The sequence below is a fragment of the Micropterus salmoides genome, unplaced genomic scaffold (assembly GCF_014851395.1).
Source record: "Micropterus salmoides isolate LMB-PRFRI ecotype aquatic unplaced genomic scaffold, ASM1485139v1 Ms_hic_scaffold_1, whole genome shotgun sequence".
NCBI lineage: Eukaryota > Metazoa > Chordata > Actinopteri > Centrarchiformes > Centrarchidae > Micropterus > Micropterus salmoides.
The window spans coordinates 33,968,556-33,981,125 of NW_024040040.1; the positions used below are offsets into that span (position 1 = coordinate 33,968,556).

The following is a 12,570-nucleotide window of genomic DNA, read 5'->3' on the forward strand; positions in this document are numbered from 1 at the left end:
GTATGGCTGTACTCCATTTTAATGGCATATAAGGAAATCGACAAATTAAGAGATTCATTAAATAGCTTGACAATATTAATGTAAATAATGTCACAGCTGCAAACACATTACAGTACGACTATGTATAATTTTTTCACACAACCACATTGGTTAGAGAAACTGATGTTTGCCGTGACTGAACAGGTCACTACTGATGTTTCTATTTTTAGTCTAGTCTGTCTTCAGGCCGAGGCGCACTGTGGCACAACCACAGTGACTTCAACACTTCTACCCATAGCTTTGAGTTGTTGTGACGTTCCACAACTCTGCGCTTCCGTACTGCGAGCCTCTCATGTGTGAAAAGCAAAACAAGAGTAATTAAATCTTCATTCCTTCACCCCTACAACCACATTCACATCTGTTAAATTAAAAAAGCACACAGTGTAAAACAGATCCACTTAAGTCTATGCCCCAGTGACTCTTGTAGTAGCGTCAGGAGGCGGGGGAAGCTGTTGTCGGCCTCTCCGCTACCGGTATAATGGTGCCTTGTTTTCATGTTATATGACCCTCAGTGGATTCTGTAAATCAAACACTAATTACAACGTGCAGTGACCTGACGGCTGTAATGCCACCTCTAATGTCTTCCACAGGCTAATAGACAGCTGAGTGAATTTGGTGTCCAAAATAGATAGCTTCAGCAAACCGTAAGCTGCTTTGTTAATTAAGACATGCTGACAACTGGTGAAGTCTGCATATCATTATGGATCCACAACCTAATTGGAAAGAATGGTAACGGTAAATGCATTTTTCTTCACTATTGGGCAGTTGCACTGTCGCTGCAATAAAACCAAAGAGAAACCACTGAGGTATCAGCTTACAGAGTCATCATTATATTATCAGTCCTAAACATGTTCCTTCATATAATTAGTCCACCCATGGCTGGATTAACCTGATAGGGTACCCCAGGGCTTAAATGTCTTGTTGGACCCATTTTGATCCCATGTTTTGTTGACTGGGGCAAATTCCCTTACCAATTTGAAATCCATTGAATTATCAAAACCAATAGGTATGAACGCATGGAATTTTTGGGGTCCCCAGGGGTCTGCCTCCCTGGGACAGTTACCTGCTCTGGTAATCCAGCCTTGAGTCCACCTACTGGCATGTGTACAGAAGAATTCAGGTCTTACCTGCCCTGGACTTTGATGTCAGAGATGGCATAAAAGTATCTGGACAGGTTGTTCTCATCCACCATTGTAGCTCCTGTAGCAGGTCGGAGCAGGCGGACTCTCAGGTCTGTGATGGTAAAGAAGTCCCTCAGGTTCTTGGTAGTGTCTAGTTGGCCATAAAGTGAAGCCATGTTGTGCAGCCGGGGCCCAGCAAACAACGCAAAGCGGTCCTTGATCTCAAAGCGCACTGTTTTATCATACTTCCACACATAACCTCGTGAGTAGTCCTCAGTGCAGATGATGTCCAGCAGAGTATGCTGAGTCAGGTCCTGCACCGTCTTGGGTTCCATAGTGAAGGCGTCCAGGCAGTCAGTGGCATAGAACTGGTAGGGCTGCCAGGTTCGTCCATAATCCAGCGACTTTTCCAGGACCATCTGTTCAGGCCGGCCTGACTCAAAGGTGAGAATGATATCGTCGGTCAGCTCAATGGTCTTGTTCCAAGATAGCGTGATGTTGACCAGGAGGGCCTTTGGATACTTCTTCCAAGAAGTGGACTGCCAGAAGGTTGTGGGGTTACGGCCCTCTATATCGAACATCAGCTCTGGGGGGTGGGCGAGTTCCTCTGTGCTGGCGTCACATTCATTATTACACATGTAGGGGTTCTCCTACATAGAGAGAGAGCGCAGAGAAAACAAAACAGAGAAGGAGGAAGAAAAAGTAATGAAGAGTCATAAGTCTTGATGAAAAATAACAAGAACAAAATTAGTTCATTTTCAGAGTTGATGAAAAGAACTCTATATAAGCATGGCATTGTATCTCTCATTAAGGGATTTGTCAATCCTTTACATGAAACTAAAGCTGAATCACAATGAGGGTATCATGTCACATACTCTGCTGCATGTAATGTACAGTCATATATGAATATTTGAAGCCACATGGCTTTATGTTATACATTTATCTTAAAGAGTCTGACAACACCTCTGTTAACTTTTGTCATTACAGCACATTTCCGGTCCTGAAATTAAGATGTCTGTTTTTCTCCTGCTCTCCAATGTTGGAATCACAGGAATAGTGCAGAACACAAATCCATCCATATACTCATTTAATAAAATGAATAGCTTTTTCCCTTTTCTTTTTGAATCAGGTCATTGCCTCTGTAAGTATCTGCATGTATCTCGGGTAGTGCTTGTACCATATTTATTTTTCCAACTTGATTCATTAAAACTACATTGACCTTTTTAAAACAGGTTGTGCACCTGACTTCAGCTAAATCTTTTGAACCATCATTTCCATCATAACTTCATTCATTGAGGGCTAAAACAGGTCTATTTTTATCCGTCATGTAGGAATTTGACTTGCGTTTTTCAGAGGCTCTTCGCAAGCTTTAAATTCGTAACGGCTCAAAAGAGGTCTTTCCAAAAACATTTGTCCGATTTACCACAAATCATTACCAGGCGGTGTTCTCTCCATGTTCCCTGGGGGCTCCATCTAGCTGTCAGGGGGAGGAGGCACTCCTCCAAGAGGACTTTTCAAGTGCTACAAGCTCCAATTTATCAGGACAAGATAATCCACTACTTGATTAGGTGGGAGATGTCACCCTGTGCGCGTGCCTATTTGTGTGCGTGTGTGTGTGGATGTGAGCATGGAGATGTGGTGAGAAAACGGAAAGGAGCAGGCCTCTGATGTAAGACAGTCTAATGAAGCGGTGAGGCAGAGATCGAGTAAGTTAGAGGGAGAAACAGCTCTATTCAGCTAATAAGCTTTGCAAGTTTTTCCCCGTCCTCCAAGGCAAGGTGACAATGAAACAGGGTTCTGTCAGGCCTTCTGACTGTTGGAGGGCCCCATTAATATCCTGTCTGGACCATCCCCTACAGGCTTCTCCTGATGGCTGGGAGGAGACAGAGGGGGAAGAAGGCAGAGTGGCAGTGGAAAATTCCACTTGGGTTTTAGTGTACCATTTCATGGTGGGAGGTTAGGTGTGCCATTAACTGTAGCATCTGGCGCGCCATGTATCCACAGACAGATGTGAAATAACTCTTATGCGACAGTCATGCCTGCTTAGGGGGTATGGACAGCCTCTAAAAAACACACTTGGCATGCAGGATGGCTGATGCTGTGGCTTGTTAGAAACGTGCATTCATCGAGGGAGGCCTAAAACTGTTATTCAGTGATGGTGTAGTGCTGTGCTTGGTGCACAGGTGTAGATTTGTGGAGAGAGGAGAACATGTTCCTTTTCTTGCCCCGATTAAGCATAGTTAATTATATTGTATTTCTACTGTCTACTGTTCTAACTGAACAACAGTACAAGTCCTATTACTCACATGAATTCTTTTGATTAGCACTTTCCCTCTCATGTGGTGCCCTTATATGCTTGAAATCCTATTAAATGTTGTCAGAGACATTTATTTTAATTAAATCGCTGCCTCGAAATCAGGTTTTCAGTTACACAATATTCTATTTTTACACTGAACAATTATCTCCTCCCCCTCATATGTGCCGACTCTTTTACTGTAAGTTTTGCTTCATTCTTACTTATAAACAGCAGTGAATGAAGTACTCAGATTCTTTACTTAAGTAAAAGTAGTAGGAGTGTGACAAGATCTCGTGCCATGAGATGGAAGTGCCAGACCAAAAAATACTTGCCTGCCACAGTTGCAGGCAGTGAAAAAAGTCAGACCCTGTAAGCAACATTTCAAAATGCACCAGCATAGTTTTGCATTTTGTGACTTAGTGGAATAAAAGATCGTCTCATCTCGTTCTCGTGAACCCAATATGGTCTGGTCAGAGGACTGCACAGAACAACCTCTGTAGGGGGCTGTAGTGTGTGTCAGTACCTAGCAGTAGCCCTGCTGTTTATCATAGAATCATCATCAAGGGAAAGAATGCAGTCTGGTGGTGCTTTTGCAGCCACAAAATCAAACCAATGTGCCAAAATAGAAAAAATGTCTCAATGTGTCAGCCCTGTGATGAACTGGGATTTGTTGTTTATGCCAGTGTGAGTTTGGTATAGACTGCCCGATGCCAAAGCCTCTGTTGTAAACTTTACCTTTGGCTCCAAGACTAAGCAAACACGACTTACTTAGGGTGTCTTTATGTGAGTAATCATGTCTTAGGTCAGCCTTTTTGTTCCTTTACCTCTAAATGAGGCCAGATCCAGCAATCAGCAATTACTGACACACACACACACACACACACACACACACATCTTTGTAATCAGACAAAGATGTATCCCTATCGATCCCTGTGGCCGAGCGGCTGAAAATCTGCTGCGTGTAGCACCTGGCAACCTTAGCCAGTCGTCCGGCACTCCCCCAAACACGCAGGTTAAAACCTTTCATTACTGTTTCCCCCCTTCTTCTCGCCTAACGACAAAATACTGCCTTTATGAAGATCAATAACCTCACCGGTCAGCCCGGAGAAGAGAAAAGAGATAAAATGCTGAGTATACAGCCTCATGAAAATCAATGGCAGATTTCTGTGTTTTACTGTAGGGCACCGCCGAGGGCTCGGTTAGCCGATTAATGGTTTGGCACACATAAAATAATTGACAGCACCCGGCACTGCAGCATTTCTCTAATTACAAAAGATGTTTCTATTAATCCCAGTGTGATGATAAGTGGCCAGGATGGGGGGACAGCCACCACAGATTACAAAGCCAGCACTGAGGTTGCTGGAGTGGATCAGTCACGCTAAATTGGCGCTAATAGAGATGCCATCGACCCACTCAAAACACAGCGGCTTAATCCGATTATTAGCATTGTGATGCGGTGAGATAGTGAGAGAGCAAGTGTGCGTGTGCAGGTGGGTGTTTATGTATACCAACATGTATGTGGTTGTGGGTGGATTTTACAAATCATCAGGACGCTGCTCTAAATTCCTTTGGCATTGTTCCCATTATTCTCAAACTGCTAATTTTACCAACTGACTAGAGGAATAAAAATCAGAAGATAATGAATTAGGCTAATTTATTTCATTTAGCTGCGCTTCACAGACCAACGCTGCTAGAGCTTAGGAACACAGGAAAGTGTTTACAGATTGAACAATTTGACTGATGCACTCACAGAGGTAAGTCACGACTTCATAACACTTGTCTGAAGCAATTTAACCCTAAAACATTTGTAAATGTTCCAACCTTTACCCTAACAAAAAACCCTAAAGACAAACCTTTATGAAATGTTGTTCTGACAAAGGGGTATGGAATGTATATATATATGTTATTTTCCTCATTAGTTATTGTATTGGCACCAACAATCAGATACAGAGGGCAAAGTTGGGATCCATGAAAAGTAGGTATACAGGTACAAAAGAAGTGTACTGCAGATAAGGTTTTGACCGTGTGTAGTTTTAAAATAAGATATGACCGTGGTGGCTGACAGTCTTGGCTTGGCCGCACCGTAACGCTGATGGAGGATGGGACTTGGGGGGATATAAATTTACTAACTGTCGACAAGCCATCTAGATAGATGGGCTCCCACCAATCAAACAAATCTGTTTGTGTGACAGATGTCTTGCACTTGTAACCCAGATAGCAAATTGAATCCACCTTCAATCTTTTCTTCTTTTCCAACTTTCCCTCTTCTCTTTTTGTTTTCTCTCTTTATTTCTTCCGCTAATACATTTAATGAATCTTGTTTTTGAGTAAAAATGTATGATTCTTAAATAATTGACATTGTGAAGTGCAAGCAATATCTGTTTGAATAACAGGCCAGTCATTTTTGACTACTGTATTTTTTTTAGATGTTTCTTATCACTCCCTAACCTTGCAGAAAATGTTGGAGCAAGACATCAAGATTCACATCATCAGTACTGGTCTATTTTAGAGTTTGACCACTTTTTAAAATCTGTAATAGTAAAACAACTGGAAATAAATTAAACCTTTAAAATATTCTGTAGATGCAACCCCATTCCTATGCTGTACAAAGTTTATGATACTGACATTTACAACATAAACCGTTGATCTCCATTCACCTTCTATGAACTTAGTCTCATGTCCAAAGCCAATGGTTCTGCCACTAATATTGTTCCTTCTGATGTAAGATACTTGTAATTTACTTAATTACTTAATTAATTAATTATTTAATTCTCTCCAATTAACTGAACTGCACAATGTGTGGTCTCTAGGTGATATCATGTTTTGTTTATTCAGATGTGGACCCACACAATGCTACAGTAGGCAGACCAAGATCCATCCTACCAACACACGCACACACACACACACACACACACACACACACACACACACATTCGGCAATCTTGTCTTTGTTGTCATTGTAGCACAAAAGAGAAACAAAGGCAGATAGAGAGTGACTTAGGAAGTTTATCACTCAACAAATTATCAATACCAGAGCCCAGGAATTCCTTATGACTGAAACAGATTGTTTCCTCCCCACATGCCTTTGCAGGTTTGGTAAGAAACACTCTCCAGAAGGGATAAAAAATAAGTCCAAATCATTTTTAAGTCACACTCCCACTCTTATTCCTTGCTTTGCATCTTCAACGGTGATCTTTAAAGATTTAATTGTGTTTTAGGAGAGTATTTTTTATTGCCAACTTGGTTTTATTGCCAAAAGGGTTAAAACAACAATTAGAAGACGATTAAAGATCATGTGCTGCAATTAAACGTCCATAAATCATTGCAACATTTATTTACAGGAGACTCGTTAACAAAGGGACAATGACAGACACAATGACAGACAGGCAACAACAATACTGGTGTAAGATATTGTACCTAAAAATTATACCAAGATCCCATTGGTTTACTGTACCATCCATCCATCCTCTGTTCTGTCCAAGGTCAAGGAGGGCCCAGCATGCATAGGACAGGTCATATCAAAATTGATATATCAACTTATTCTATATTCCATATTATTTTTATATATATATATACACGCACACACACACACACACACATATATATATATATATATATATATCTAATATGGAATATAGAATTTCTCCCACCTTTCTCTCTCTTTATCCATTTCTCTTCCATGTTTTTACCTCTCTTTCCCAGCAAGGTGAGTACGTGTGTGTATATGTGAATGTGTGTGAGATGGGAGGCGCGGGTTAAAGCTACCCCTGCTGCATTAATGAGACCTTGTGTTCCACGATAGATTTCTTCATCCCCGACCCAGGGGCTTGATTGAAGCAGTGACACCTTTACTGGAGTCTCTCTCTCTCTTTCTCTCTCTCTCTCTCTCCCATGGTGATGGGTGGTGCAGACAGAAAGAGGAGCTTAACCTGGACGTGGAATGAATATTGGATGCCAGCGTGACAGATTACAGTGGTAATAGACATCCAGGCCAAATCCTCACACGGATTACAATCATATTTTCAAATGGCTCAGGGTCGGACGGAGGTCGACCGACCTGGACCATGGTCAACAAGGGGATGGGGGACCTGAAATCCGCCCCCCACACACACGCAAACACACACCTGCTTCTGCTTGCCAAGATTGCAGGCATGGTTTCAGCATATATTTTCATACATTTCAGTATAGCTTTTTGAGAAAACTTCTTATTTGTACAGTAACCTTGAGGTCAAAATAGCCACAGAAAAAAAACATGAATAAATTATTATAAATGAGCCAAAGGAATGGGTTCAAGATTAAACTGTGGTTAAGGCATTACATTTGAACAGCCACTCTCTTATACAGTACACTCATCTTCTTTACATTGTATTGCAACATTGATACATGATCCTAATCTTGTACATTACTATATCTATATTTAGTCGACAAAAAATTTACATTTTGATCATTTACTGTTAAAGTCATTCATCAAACAAAAAGCTAGCATGGTTCCAACCTCTAAAATGCGAAGACTTGTTATTTAATGACTGTTGCTCACTATCTCTTTTTTTTTATCATTGTAATTTAATAATTTGGAGTTTGTGGCTGTTGGTTAGACAAAAGAAAAGTATATAAATTGAGAAGAAATACATGAGGACGTTAGAGTTAAACCTATAAAGGTAGTCTCAACATGATATTTGTTGCACACACCCACAAACACAGATTTAAAAAGCAGCTTGAAGTGACCCGCATGCCGACAGCTACAATCCAACAGATGAAACATGCTGTTTTGGGGCACCAGTAGGGGAAATCCAATAGTGATCTAAGGCAACGAGCTGCACCGTTCAACCACCTTAAGCGCCTCAGTGCGGGCAGTCCAGTCGACCGAGGGCAGGTTATGAGGCGAGACGATGTGTAAATGTCCCCGTGTTGCGTTCATCGCCATCAGTGGCAGCAATTTTGAAGATTCATGTGCCTTAAAACAATAGCGGGGAAAGCCTTCAGCACGCAGCCTCTGCACATTCAGAGGATATAAAAACTATTTTATATTCCATTATCTTTTATATGGCAGCGCAAGCCCTACTGGGTGCCACTGCGATATGGTTTGGAGGACGGGACAATATCCCCTGCTTAAGAGATGGTATATTTGTGAGAGCAATGCGAGCTGTGAGTAGACCTTTAACACAGGCAGTTAACTCGACAGCCAAGTACTGTACCAATAACCTAAGTTAAGGAAACATATCCAAGCAGCTTCAAGTGCACAATTCACTGCATCCTTATCTGTGCAGGCTCAGTTTCCTTCTGGGGGGTAAAAATTTGTCCCATATGGAAAATCTCTGAACCACATACAGTACAGTTCTCAAATTTACCTAAATGTTAAATAACTTGTTTGTGTAAGGTGGTAACAGTTATGGAACATGTTCATTATGACAATATATTATGAGCAAAAATAAGCCAAAACTAAGGAGCAATAGATTATTTAGATCAGTGCTACCCCACTCTTTTTGACAAATTAACCAAAGCTCTGCTCCTTAATCAACACCGCCTGTCATGTTCCAAATGTGTTTATCTGAATTTCTTTAAGCAAACTATTCCCACTATTTATCAATTACTTTTAACTATTTGAACCATTTATTAATTAGCTACCTATTTAGACGTCTCTGCTTGCTTGCCAACTACTTTTAGTACTATGGTGTTCAGTTGTTACAGCTGACTCTAAAAAAAATGTAATTTAAAATTATTCAAGCTACATTATAATCTTTCCACCCCCTGGCAACTGCAGAAACACCCCCTGGGGTAGTACCCCTGGTAGGGATTTACACAGTGGCGTCCTAATACAGAAGATCCATAGCTAATAATAACGCATTATCTGTGACGACTGTTTAAAGAATACCAAAAGGCAGTGTATTAAAATGGAAAGAGGAAGAGTATGTACCATTTAAAATCAAAGCCTAATCCTTTATTCAAGTCTACAAAAGAAAAACGGAGTATTATTAATTTACAAGCAACTTTAACAGAAAAGTTAAAGAGTAATACATTTTGGTTGAGTGCCGCCTAGAACTTGTCATTTGGATTATGCATTATGCTTGTTATATAAAATTGTGACTCATTCAGTGAAAGTATGACTGTTCAGCTTCCAGGTATACAGTAGATTTGGTTCTTTGTAGCTTCAGATAAGAAATATCTTTGTGAATTAACGTAAATTAAGGACTAAATTGCTACCCCCACCAAATCAGGAATGGATCACTGTTATTTTCTACCTTTTTCAAGTGTCATTCATCTTCTCTTAAGAGGACATTTCTGCAGCGAGCCACTACACCAGAGCATAATCGATCTGCTGGCTGCTGCAATGCTACATCTCTCAATCAAACCGTCCTGTCAGATAACATGTAGACTTAGGAATTTTTCACAATACATTAAGAGATGAAAAGAAGACTAGCCTGTGGCCAGGATCACCCCTTATCTTTTAGCTGAGAAATCCCTCAGGAGGTGATATCATGAAACAGAGGCCACATCGCACTCTGCCTGCCGCTCCATTCCCCATCGCCATTCCTTTCCCTCTCTCCATCCAGGGGTATTTTTAATAACACTACATATCCTGCACAGAAAAACCCTCCAGAGAGACATGGATCACTGTCACCTTGACCAAGCTAAGAGGCTAACCCCAGCGCAGGGAGCTGCCGGGCTACTTCCCCATGGATACAAACCCTGCAACAATAAGGCTACCTTGCGAATTAGTGCTCATTTGCTGTCCTGATGCCAGTCGGAATAGAGGTAAAACCCAAAGGAATATTTGAACTATAAAAAATGGCCTCAATTATTGTTGGTATGACAAAGCATAGGACTAACCATGCCTTAGCCTGAGCAAGAGAAATTTTTACGTTGTCGTCAGTAGTGTGGTAAAAATACACAATACTACAGTGTTAAAAATAAACAATATAATTCAAGTGCAACATCTTAGTTGTAGCTGTAGCAGGGTTGAGCCGGGAAATTTGATAAATTTTACTGAAACACAATGGTGAAATTACACCTCCTGTTCTACACCAGGGGCATGGTCCAGGGGATATCAGTTAATGTATTGGAATTTTTTAAAGCTTTACCTCTAGCCTCGATTTCCAATGTCTTTTTCTTTTTCTTTTTTTTGCCATTATACACAGGTAGGAGTGAAGTTTTATGCAAACACACAAGATTTTCATAATTGCAGTTGTTGTGTATTGCAGTAGTAAATAGTTGTACAAATAGATGAACATACCGGTTGGTTTCCCATTATATTGTTTCCAGTTGTTGAGTGTATTCTGACTAATGACTGCCACCTGGGGTGTCAAAAATACCAATGCAAAATATATCTAAAACAAAATATCATGCCAACATAAACATAAATGTCTCCTACAGTTAAAGTTACAGGAAGTGATTGTTGGATTGAAAGTGCTACCGTTTATGTAATGGTTTACGTTTCATAGTAAAGGTTTAGTTTACGTCGCAATGCACAAATTCATCGGTGGAGTTCCGGTTGTTACCAATTGTGTTTCAGTTTATTTTGTGAGTTTTACATTAAAATCTGCTCATCAGATTGAAGTTTATGTTTCTTCTCATGTAAATGTAAATTCATTAGGATGCAGACTCAGCCATTCCCAACTGATAAATTCGTGCACTGAACACCATCTGTGTATGAAGGTAGTGAAAGAAAGGTGTTTATCTGACTATCAAAGCACATGGGTTGTGTGGAGGACAATGCACCTCCAGCTGTTTCACGTTAAGTAAAAATGATGAGTATGGGGAATAACTGGATTACTAATGTTTGACATAAACAATGATTGCCACTTATTTGTTGTATTAACATAAAATTAATAACCAGTCAACAGTGTCCATTGGTGTCACTGTCGGCCCGTTCACTACTTTGTTCCAGACTGAAATATCTCAACAACATTCCTTCTAGTGGCAGGTTGAGGAATAAGGATGCAATTTATGGATTTAAGAGAAACATCTTGAATGGACTGTCATAAAGTCTGGGTGCACACATTCATGTTTCCGTCAGGATAAATTGTAACAAGTTTGGTGAGCCTTTAATTTCTCTAAAACTCAAATTTTTATTAATCTAATACTTTGGTTTATGACCAAATACCTGCAAAACTAATAACATTCCTATCACCCTCAATGTTAGTGTTGTTTTCTCTAGGAACACTCTGTTAACAATGTAAGTTACAATCACTCATATAGGCGTATATAACAGCATAAGGACCATGCTTCCATGGGTGGGTTTAGTGATTGTAATAAAAAACAGGCCTATTAACGGATATTTAAATCCTCTACAAATGTCTTCCCCGGCTGCCCTGGGGTACAGAATTTGGACAGATGCCACAGTTTTCAGGGTATGATTTGGTGGCATTGAGAAACAGATACACTTTTTACTCATAAGCCCTGAAAAAATGAGCAGTGGTGAAAATAAATGCTATCAGGAGGAATTACCTATCACTCGGCCTGCTGCCATTGAGAGCAGTGTAGTGTCCCCGTCTCACAATTTGTGCTCTGGAAGCCCTCACAGTTATATAAATGCCATCACATTTCACTCCTAGCCATGCCTTTTCGATCAAGCCTCCGTCGTAAAGCTTCACCCCTCATTAGTGGCTCTACAGACCGCCGTGAGTACATGGAGAATCTATTCCCATTAATGAGCGCTTCTGTGACTCGGTCAGCAGCGGGCAGAGCAGGGGGTCAATTTAGCACCTTATAATTATCTCAAAGGCCTCTGCAGGATGAGGTGGGGGAGCTGAGGGTGTTGGGGATGTCAAAAAAATCCAATCAGTCGTCATCTTCCGGATTCAATGGATTTCTATTTTCTTTACTCCAGTCTTTAGGGTCTCTTATGTTATATATATACATACATATATATATATATATATATATATATATATGTATATATATGTATATACACATTTTTAATTTTTTTTGTGAGCTTTTAAGAGCTGATTAAAATCAATAGTGTGGTAAAGCCCGGCATTCCCAGTGTGTATATTTAACTTTGCAGAGCGTAGTTGGGATTCAGCTCCAGGCCTCTCTGTCAGATCACTGAAGGTCTATTTAGTCATTCTACAGGGAGACTTTCTTCTTTTTTTCCCCCTTTATTCTTCTTTCTCT

At 40.4% G+C, this 12,570-nt stretch overlaps 1 protein-coding gene across 14 annotated transcripts in view; it reads right to left on the bottom strand.

Moving 5' to 3' along the window:
* Window positions 1-12,570, bottom strand: part of ntng1a (netrin g1a) — a 111,975-nt gene that overhangs the window by 52,709 nt on the left and 46,696 nt on the right. For all 14 annotated transcript variants that reach the window (XM_038724808.1, XM_038724916.1, XM_038724798.1 and 11 more), the window contains exon 3: window positions 1,167-1,810. In XM_038724808.1, coding sequence (XP_038580736.1) covers window positions 1,167-1,810 — 644 coding nt within the window. The remainder of the gene's footprint in view (window positions 1-1,166; window positions 1,811-12,570) is intronic.